The sequence below is a fragment of the Pyrus communis genome, chromosome 9 (genome assembly GCF_963583255.1).
Source record: "Pyrus communis chromosome 9, drPyrComm1.1, whole genome shotgun sequence".
Classification (NCBI taxonomy): Eukaryota; Viridiplantae; Streptophyta; class Magnoliopsida; order Rosales; family Rosaceae; genus Pyrus; species Pyrus communis.
This window is the reverse complement of record NC_084811.1, coordinates 23362941-23373786: the sequence shown is the minus strand read 5'-3', so window position 1 is coordinate 23373786 and position 10846 is coordinate 23362941. Positions and strand designations below refer to the sequence as shown.

Below are 10846 nucleotides of genomic sequence, written 5' to 3'. Positions count from 1 at the left end.
TTGAACGTGGTGAACTCTCTAGTCACTCTGGTTGATAAATGCCTATGGCTTCTTAGGTTTTTATTTTTTTTTACTCAAATGAATGCATCAGTATTTGCCTAAACATGTCATTGTTGCTGGAAACATTCTCTTAATTCACTTGTTGCTAATGTCATTTGGGGTTTTTAGTTGTGCTATTTTATGTACATGCATAATTGTTCGCTTAAAACGTTTCAGTTTTCGCCTGTTTGCACTCGTATTGCTTTTGAGGTCTTTAGTTGTCAGCGTAAAAGAGACAAAGTCATCGAGTATATATTTTTAACTCATTTCTTCTTTTATGAACTTTTCCCTAAAGAAATATGGCAAAAAAATCGCTGTTTAATGTTTCTTCAATATTTATACACATTTTGGTAATTTCATCTATATAACAGGAGTAACAGGTTGGCGAATCATGGTGAATCACAGCCATTGATTTATCCATGACTCAGTTAATTTTCATGACACAGCCGTACTTTGTGTTCAATGTTCTAAAAATCCCCACCTAGGCGTTAAGCGGCTGGCCACCGTCCCAATTAATGCCTAGACGTTTGAAAATTAAGAAAGGGCACCTAGACCTGCTAAGACGCCCGCCTAGACCGCCTAGCCCGCCCAGACCCGTCTAGACGCCTGCCTAGGTTGCAACTCACTTAGATAGAAAGTAGATAACCTTCCTTCTGCATTTTATTGTTTCCAATAAATTGTAAGAGACTTATTGAACACTTAAATAAACACACATTATATGTTTGCTTCCCATGTTTTCATTATGTTTCAATACTTCATAATATATATGTCATTCTATTTTCTAGTTTATGACAAAATTATATATATTTTAAGTATAAATAGACACTTATTTACACGAAATACAATAGATTTACTTAAATCCGTCTAGCCGCCTAGGCATTAGGCCCCAACCCGCCTCCCAACTAGCGTCTAGCGTATTTTAGAACCTTGCTTATAACTAAAGCAGTTAAAGATTGTTTGTCTTTGCGCCCAAGATTCTGTGTTCAAGTTCCTCTCCCCCAAATATCAATCGCATAAGAAAAGCAAAAGTTAAAACATGGGATAAATAATTTAATGGAAAGACATTAGAGAGAGGAAGAAATGGAAATAGAAGAATGAAATTTCAGGAAACAACATAAAGTTTGGACTTCACATCCCATCCAAATTTTCTTTACTACCAGCGCTCGTTTACATTCGACTCAAACAAACATCGTTTACATTTCTCTTTGAACTAGATACCAGTTACTAGAGGTTTTTGCACTCTTAACTCACGTCAATGCTTGACACAGGACAAACCAAGGGTACATCGAAAGAACAAGGATAAATATCTGGGAATCACTCAACCAAGAACAACATAATCACTCACGTCGCTAATCGTGGCTTCACACCAACCCAAACGGTTGATTTTAGGAGAAACACTCGCTTTAATTGCACAAGGCAAATATATTTTCAATTCAATCAAGTTTGCCAAATGCTTGTATTACATCATAATTTAAAGGAAATAAAGAGAGATTTTTCAGTGTGCTCAGAACATGGGCACATATGTCATATGTTATATAATAAGTGGAGAGATACTTGAAAACAAAAAAAAAAAAAACTTATCTCCACTTGTATAATAACATATGATATATACGGGACCGTCCCGTATTCCGAGCACATTGAAAAAAAATCTCTCTAAGTAAAGATAAGGAAAGCATAAACGTTACAATTTCCTAAAAGACTCTCATCTTAATCTAAACTGACTTAACAAATTCCGATGTCATTAAAACACACAGCACTTGTTATTCCAATGCATGTTATTGGTTTTCAAATCGTTTTCTCCAAGGAAAACAAGCAAAAAAAAAAGAGAAAAATTTAATATTAATAAGATTAGCAGACATGTTTTCACCTCAATCCTTTTATGCATGGGGTACCATTTAAGATTATAAGAACGTAAGAGAATCATACGAAATGATTTCAGCTTGATTTCTCAATTCCGACAGCGACGGGAAGGAAGATGGTAGGCATAGGGAGTAAAGCTCTTAAAAACAAACATGAGCAGGAATTAGCTTTCCTGGATTCATGGTGTTGTTGGGATCTAATGCTGCTTTTATTCTTTTCATTGCCTTCAAAGCCTCCACTCCCAGTTCTTGCTCAAGATACTGAAACCAAAAACGAGAATCCATTTAGAATAAAGAATACTCCGTCTTCAACCTATATTTAATGATATACCAACTCTGTTACTCGTAGCGCCCAAAGTCCGTCTAGTTTATTCATAACTTTCACTATATAGTATTTATGCTTCTGATTTAACCATCTGTGCCGACATATGCCTCCTGATAGACATATATTGTGTGGCTGAGATACTGCCACTTGTATTCATATTAGAGAGTTTGTTAGGATCTTTGAGAAGTGTATAAATACTGTTGTATGAGATTACTTAGCTAAGAAGAAAATCAATATACTGAAAGTTTTTGTTTTCTACTTCTCTCTCTAGAATCTCTCGACTATCTTCTTTCTCTCACTACATTTTCTGTAGGTTAACACCTCCCACAACATTGGCCAGAAACGGCAGTTACCAAGCATAATATTCATTTGGCTAATATATTTATGTATAGATTCCAGATTCCAAAGCATATAGGCATGCCTATTTTAAATTAAACGGCTAACAAGTCAACAGAAGACCAAGTACCTTCATTTTTCCTGTACCAACGCCATGTTCACCCGTACATGTTCCTGCTCAGTTTTCAAATACCAACTTTTAGCACCCTAACCCGTCGACCATTGTGTTATAATAATACATGACTAGCGAAATATAAAAAGAATTAACTAACTTGAGATAGATCAACTGTTGTCTATTACATGTAAAGATACTAGATTAACAAACTTAATGGAATTAATAAACCACAATATAGAAAGAATCCAAAAAGGATAACCAATAACAGCCACATTGCATATTACTTCAACAACGCATTGACTTGGAGAGTAGAGAAATTCTAAAGAATTCCAGGATAGTCCATACCTTCCATTGACAGGGCTGTATGGACCATAAAATGGTTCAGTCTCTCTGCTTCCCGTCGATGTTCTTCGTTGCTAGGGTCAAAGAGAATCACTGTATGGAAGTTCCCGTCACCAGCATGAGCAATAACTGTGCTGTTGTTCGGAAAAAGTTTTTAAAAAAAGCACAACAATAGTCAGCCAATTTAATCCTCCATGCTATTTGCGAACCACGACATATTTCATCATCGCCTCTCTACTGAATAATAGGGGTACAGTCATTTGATCAGACATTACCAAACAAGTTCTGATGCATCCAGCTGTTCTTTGGACCTTGATATCAATTCTGCAAGACATGATAAAGGAACACATACATCCTGCATATATGAAAAGTAAAAATTAAAAAGAACCATTTGAACTTAACAAAACAGCCAGAAAAATGTCATTCTAGTAACCCATTAACTAATTCTTTGAATTTATAGTACTTCCATTCTTACAAATGATGAGAATTAGTAGGCAAGAAAATGGTTGAAACTATCAGGAACTCGAATGAAAAACTTGACAATTTTTTAGAATGTAGGATTCCTAAAAGTGATTGTTGTAGGAGCAAACAAGCATGTTCAACAAGTTTTTAACTATTAAAAAAATATTATGCAACTGTGTGAACAAATGCTAAAAGTCTAGAATTTTTTTCAGATTCATTGATATCAACTTACCGAAATCATTGCCTCAAAATTAGGCTCCATTGCAAAGCATGCCCAGAGTGCCTCCTTCCTTATCTACATGTAAAAGAGAGAATTAAATAGGGAAAATGAAAACAAGGATGAGTTGGATCAAGCCTCTGGCTTCAATCTATCAAAGAACTCAACCATCTTTGTTGGAAGTAAGGTATTACAACAATTTGAAATCGAGTAGCAATTTAAGCTGTAAGAGTGAACAATCACTGCAGCTAGGAACAGAGTTCCATTAATGGAAGTGACTAGCAGCCACATATTTATGATGCAGAATTAATTTTGCCCAATTAAGTGATACAAGTACTAATTGCAAATGGTGCGACTTTGTATTAAGTACAAGTGAAACAAAAGAAAATTGTAAGTGCCTATAGAGGATAGCAGGAGATAATTTACCAACTAATACAAGAAAGGACTTCCATTTATTTATCATACATCTTTTCCATTTATTTATCATACACCAATTATGTATTCACTACCTTCCAGAGTTCCATTTTAGCTTCAGGGTCTTCCGCAAAAACAAAGTCTGAGCCATTGTGTTCAGAAACAATCTGTTGAACTATATGGGTTTGCTCACGGGAATATGCCTCTAAAAACAGAAAGAAAATTAATCACGAATTACAACAGTAGAAAGAAGGCAGTGGGCACTAAATGGTAGGGAGTCAACAAACTAAAGCCTTTTGTCCCATGGAAAATACTAGTTCTTTGCATTGAAAACTAATTATTCCCTGCTCAGCATATTCAACTAGGACTGATAAGAAAAATCTGGCAAGACCTTTGAGAAAATTATCCATAAATAGTTTCCTTTCACAATGCTTGGAAAATCTAAAGAGCATAAAAATTAAAAAAAAAAAAAAAAAAAAAAAAGCATTCTACTAAACAGTATATGAAATATCTAGCCCATTTCCAATTATTAATATGGAAGAAGGCAATCAATCACAGCATTTTGGTATCCTCTTGGACATATTCTCTTGTTTCCCTCATTTTTCTTTTCTTCTTATCCCCATTTATTTCAGCAAATAATGATGACTAGGTGCTGGTATAGCCCTGTCCAATCACAAAACCCGCAGTGGCCAAAACATGAGGCAAACACAAACCTTTAGAAGACAAACCAGTAAACCACCATTATGTACTTATCATAAATAAGCTGTGATCCTACACCTAAACAATTTAATTACTTCAGTCAGGACTCATAAACGATCATGAACTGCCAGATTGCTCCTCATTTTCCTTGTTGTGTCAAACCATCAATAGATAAGATTTAAACAAAGATATGTTTTTTATATGCGGTGCAGTTATCTCAATGATTAAGATGTTCTCCTTTCTGGAAATGTATTTAGCCAAAAAAAAAAAATCAAAAATCAAAAATAAATGACAGTCAAGATGAAAAATAAGAGACCTCATTTTACCTGTGCCTATAAATTCGAACATTAAGGTTGGAGTTTCAAGAAAATTCTTCCCATTCGCAATGTTGATTGCCCTCACTTGAACCTCATCTAGTAGTTCAACCCGTGAAACCTAATGGTTATAAAGAAGAACTCTGTCAAGAAACTGAACCATGAATTCAGATACGTAATATGCGCCTAAAACTCTACCTGAATGCCCGACAGCATAGTAGCAATAGCAACATCTGCTGCATCCTTAATTGAAGGGAAATTACACATAGCAACCTACAATTTAAATTTATATTAATAACAGAATGAAATTACACAAGTATACCCTGCAAACGTAACTGTAATTCGAGATAATGTAAACGGCTCGAAGTAATCAACTGAAAGACAAAAATCATACAACAGTCCAACGAGGTCATGATGTTCAAATAAATGAAGCTTATCAGTTATAGTAATAGACCTATCAACTTACTACTGAGTATTGTGGAATTTTCTGAAGGCGTAGAGTGACTTCCGTTATTACACCAAGTGTTCCTTCACTTCCAATCACCAGGCGGGTCAAATCATACCTATGATGTGCAAAAATTTTAATGTTCACAACATGCCTGAGTTGGGGAGAACTACTCAAAGATCAACCACATAGTTATAAAATAAAATAGAATAGAAAACAAACCCTGCAGCACTCTTTCTAGCACGAGATGCAGTCTTAACGATATCTCCATTTGCAAGAACTACCTGGAAGATAAACAACATAAGAAATACAAACATTACAAATTTGAGTCAAGCATCAGTCAAGATAATTGACAAACCTTGAGACTAATGACATTATCACGCATGGTTCCATACCTACATGCTAAAAACAAAATCATTAAAATCAATATTAAACTAGACCTATGAAACTAAATTTTACATGGAATCATTGATAGAATAAAAAAACAATAGTGCAAAATGATAAGATAATCACAGATTAATTGTATAAAGTTTAAAATCAAAGGCATCTGTTACTCAATGGTATCTGTCAATGCTTAATACAAAGAAGGAATCATTCAATTCCAATAGCATCGATTATCTCGAGACATTTGCTCTTGTGGACAACCTAAACTCAATTCCATACAATTCATTCTGTCAGTTGCAGCTAACAGATCTTGGCCACTGCGTCAGCTCGACGTCAAAAGGGTCTTTCTTCGTGGAGACCTCCACAAGGTTTTCAAGCTCAGGGGAAGGAAAGGAAAGTTTTCAGGTGAAAAAGGCGATATATGGTCTCAAGCAGTCTCCTCAGGCTTGGTTCGAGATATGAAGTTTGGTTATGACGAAGATCGATGGGGCTACTATTTGGTGACAAGAGATAGGGAGTGAGAGACAGAGGAGGAGAGAGAGAGAGATCTTAACGTGATCAAAACTAAGTGGACAGCAGGATCAAGAAAGTCCGGAAGACTAATGTGAAAAAATCTTTCATTCATCATTGCAACTTTCCAGGTCTCATTGATTAATATTCTGAGATATATCTTACATATTGTGTATATATATTAAATCTCCTATTTGTTTATTTTGGACATCCCAAGATTCAGGATATCACGACATTAAAAAATGGGTAAAACTAGGGTGACACCATCATATGTGCTTAGACCAATAACTTCAACAAGACACACTTGAGTAGGTGATTAAAGATTTTCTTGCGTCAAAAGTAAAGGCTATGGTTTAAAGCCTAGTAAACAAGGTTAATTAGCACTACTTAGAGAGCCAAACTCCATTATTCAGTTAAATTTGCAGGTACACCAGTAGGTAATCAAATGTAATGTGTTTATGTCATTGTATCCATAAAATATTTAAAAGTTAAAACAGCAGAGCAACTACCTAACAGCTAAGGAACCAGAGCAACGTGTCGCACACATTCCTCCGATTGTTGCACCAGGCCCTGCATGTGTACAAATAGGAAATACATAAAACTTTGACATAGGAGAGAACGAGGACAAATTGTGGTGGAAAGAAACACATCAAAACAAGTATGTTGTTACTCTCGGCGTATTAAGTGATACTAATACAACAAAAGATAAAAACGAACAATTACATTAACTTAAGGAGCATGCCTTCAATTATCAATTTATCATCCATGTACTCAAGGCTACATGGCAACACCAAAGGATAACACTTACAAACAAAAATTTTAAAGATCATAGAAAATGCACATTAAACAGTAAACTGGTGATAAACACATATCATGAGGACTGAAATAAAACAATATTATCCAAGTGAGGTTTTTGATTAGCAACAATATATTTAGTAAACAGAACTATATTCTAAATTATCCATTCTTGTGGTTTGTTTCCAGCCTGGCTGTAGAAATATAAGGTACTAGGGTCAGATTAACTTTTAAGCAGTTAAGCAAATGTAAAGTTTTAAACAGTGTTTCTAATTCCTACATATAACAACCACCAAAAATCATTAACTCCACCCAGAAAACACAAACCTATAATCTTCTTTGGGAATCTGAGGGTTAGAAGAAATGGTCTCTTCCATATGAACATTGCATGTGAAGAAAATCTCTACCCATGTATTGAACTGATCTACAATTCCATACCAGCATGTAAGCATGGACAGAAAACACTAGAGCTCAATTGGATCGATATTAGACAAGATTTTCACAAATGCAAAACTCCAACTTGACAATGTATTAAGTATCACTTCTAACAGAAATAATAGGTAGAGAGATTAAGGCACATAAAGATTCCAATCTCCTATTCAAAAATCTTGAATATGTAAGATGAAACCTTGCCATGTCAAACTGATCTTGAAATTGTCCAATACATTTTAACCCACAATATTAAAAGGTAAAAAATTTATCCTATAGGTTGTGAAGCAAGAGAGAACCAAATTTACATATGCATTAAGACAAGCTAAAGTAGTATTATCAGAGAATTCTTTAACACATGCATTGCCTATATACAGCTACAGATAGAGTTTTTCATTCACAATGCACCACTGCTATGAATTATTTGAAAAATTATTCAAAACAGTACAGCGAATAAAACTCGAAACAACTTATATATCCAGGGATATATTACATTGTCTGACAACCTATGCGCAAAAAGAAAACATAAAAGAAATTTACCTGGATCCAGGGGAAAAAATAGACCATAAGGAGCCAGGTATTCATTCAGCTCCATCCATCCAATCCCAGGCTCAACAACAACATCCATGTCCTCAATATGTAATGCTTTAACATGCTAAAATTTGAAACAAAATGGGGGGAATATCAGGATGACAGTAGAAAAGGGAAATGTACACAGAGGGATATGAATTAGACACACTCATAGTATAATCTAGCCTAGAAACTTTTCTTTTCTGGTGTGAATTTGTCCGAGGGAAAAGGTGATATAGGTTAAACAGAAAGTATCTGCTCCGGGTATATGTTCACAACTGAAGACAATTTGGAGCTTTACTAAGAAATTTACGAGTAATCATTCTACAACCTTAGTTAGTTGCATAAATGTGATTACTATTATGAGGTTTACTTATTACAAAAATTAAGGACCGACACTAGACCAATCAGCAGAAGAACAAAGTGATATCTTGAAACAGAAAAAGAAATTTCAATAATATTCTGATACTAAACAGCACTGTGTGCATATACATACATTCATTAATGACATGTCAATGCAAACACCTCCATTGGGAGACAAGGTGTGACCCTCAATGGATGTAGCCCCGCCATATGGTACAATTGGAACCTGTTTTACAAACAAAAGCAAAACCAGTTCGTTACTTCTAAAGGGGAATTTAATCATCCCGAAACCTGTGAATCTAAGAAACAATATACACAAGATAAGATGTGGGCTTAATCATATGTTGTTACCAATCTGGAAGTTCATGTGAGAAATTATATTCACTATATTATTGGGATCATAATCCAAATTATAAACTTCAAATAAAGAACAATCCAATGGAAATATGAAGTTGTAAACATAGAAAAGCATGAGCTGTAGCACAAATTAACAGAAAATGTAGAAAAAAAAAAACCTTTAATCCTTTATTGAAGGAAAAAGAAATTCAGACCTTATGCTTGTCGCATGACTTGACTATCTTAGAAACTTGCTCTTCAGACCTGAAATCATGAATCCAAACACATTTTGTGGAGAAAATCAGAATTAAGTACATAATATTACTTGAAGGGCATATCTTTGTACGGAAACTATCATCACATGTTGAAGAGTTTTCAATCTAAAGTTGGCAGTCGTGAAGCATAAAGGAAAACGCAATATGCAGGTGGCATTGAAGCAAATGAAGCAAGCTTCTCACCTCGGAAACACAACGATGTCGGGAATATTAACCGCTTTGTGAAAGCTGTTCTGCGGTTTTCCATGGTTATACCTCTCCTCATAATCCATTGTCATGTTATCCTATAAAAATCACCAAATACCACTATCAATTTACCACGATCAACATAAACTCAGTTAAAAAACTAACAAGAATTTTCAAATCAAAGAAAGAGAACAATGAATTGAACAGATTGCCAAATTGGGTGAATGCAATACTTGACAAACATCCTTCAATTCATCAACAAGCTCTTGTGGGACTTCCTTGCGCAGCCCTTTAACAACAAACTCGTTGCTGTGTGCGATCAGAGAGAGAGAGCCTATAACCAATCAATACCAACAAGAAACAAGAAAAAGCTTTCAAATTTGATTGAAATGAATGAAATTTACCGAGAATTTGCACTGGGGGCTTCACAAAGTGATGGGTCCGATTGGGGGCGGAGGGCAAGCGATCCGGCTGACACTGCGAGTGCGACCGGAATCAGCGAGCTCGACCAGAAGAGAAATGGGGTTTTGGGGCTCTCGGAGTTCGTTGTATTTTGGGTTCTCGCCAGCTTGGTGGACATGGAGGTTCGGAGGGCGGAGGAGGTGAAGAAGAAGCGCTGTGAGGAACGGCGGAGGCGAGAGAACCACGACGCCATGGCCATGGCGGTTTAGGAGGTACAGAGATTTTGTTGATGAAATGCAGAAATGAACGAAATTTGGGTGTTTGATTAGATCATATGCTTGGTGATTCTAGTGTTATCTGACCACTGAGCTCAAATCAAAATGTCAACTTTTTATTTCATGCTCTGAAAATTTGTCTTTTTGACTTTTCACAAGCCATTAAATTTTAGGAAGCAGATTGTCTACCCTCATGCTACCGTTACCTGCCCATCCTCTTTTATTCGTATGATTACAATTAAGTTATGTTAATATTTTATAAAGATTTTTTAATATGGGTCAATATGGGTCTAATTTTATAAGGCTATTTTGAAAGGAGTCCACTAGTATTACATCGTCCAAGGTGGGGCCTATAATATATCTCTACATTAGTTATTTAGATGTCCATAATTTTCAAACGAATTACAGCACTTGCCACTGTGTATTTTTTGAAATGAATTTGCCAGAATCCAACGATTTTGGGGGCGCTGAGTTTATCTCGTCGATTCCAATGATTTTGAAAAAAAAATCTTCCTTATTCCTGCTTGTATAATTTAAATTCGAATTATGAGATGGATAAATATGATTCCTGCAAACAATCAATGCAAGCAGGAGTTTGGGTTTTGAAGGATATTCATACCTGGCGAACTGGTATGGTAATATGCACCTGTTTTATCTTTTCATCCTTTGTTGTTGGTTGCTTTTGTTGTCTACCTATATGAGTGGAAGGAAACCATAATTTTCCTATTAGGGTGGAGGTATAGATTATATATGC

General features: G+C 35.4%; 1 protein-coding gene across 1 annotated transcript; it reads right to left on the bottom strand.

Annotated features, from left to right (window-relative positions):
• Window positions 1-1752: 1752 nt before the first annotated feature.
• LOC137745812 (D-lactate dehydrogenase [cytochrome], mitochondrial-like) lies at window positions 1753-10162 on the bottom strand. Its single transcript, XM_068485824.1, has 18 exons — window positions 9820-10162; window positions 9649-9724; window positions 9413-9513; window positions 9170-9218; window positions 8752-8844; window positions 8226-8340; window positions 6971-7031; window positions 5926-5962; window positions 5790-5851; window positions 5589-5685; window positions 5321-5395; window positions 5135-5243; window positions 4205-4314; window positions 3711-3773; window positions 3292-3371; window positions 3020-3150; window positions 2690-2733; window positions 1753-2159 (listed from the first exon to the last, which is right to left on the bottom strand). The coding sequence occupies exons 1-18, from the start codon at window positions 10074-10076 to the stop codon at window positions 2040-2042; spliced, it is 1680 nt and encodes a 559-aa protein (XP_068341925.1). The 5' UTR covers window positions 10077-10162; the 3' UTR covers window positions 1753-2039.
• Window positions 10163-10846: the final 684 nt, after the last annotated feature.

Coding starts and splice junctions, on each gene's coding strand:
- LOC137745812 (XM_068485824.1), bottom strand. CDS start 10,076: ATGGCCATGGCGTCGTGGTTCTCTCGCCTCCGCCGTTCCTCACAGCGC. Junction 9,725..9,819: donor GCCCCCAGTGCAAATTCTCG/GTAAATTTCATT, acceptor GATCGCACACAG/CAACGAGTTTGTTGTTAAAG. Junction 5,852..5,925: donor ATAATGTCATTAGTCTCAAG/GTTTGTCAATTA, acceptor TTTATCTTCCAG/GTAGTTCTTGCAAATGGAGA.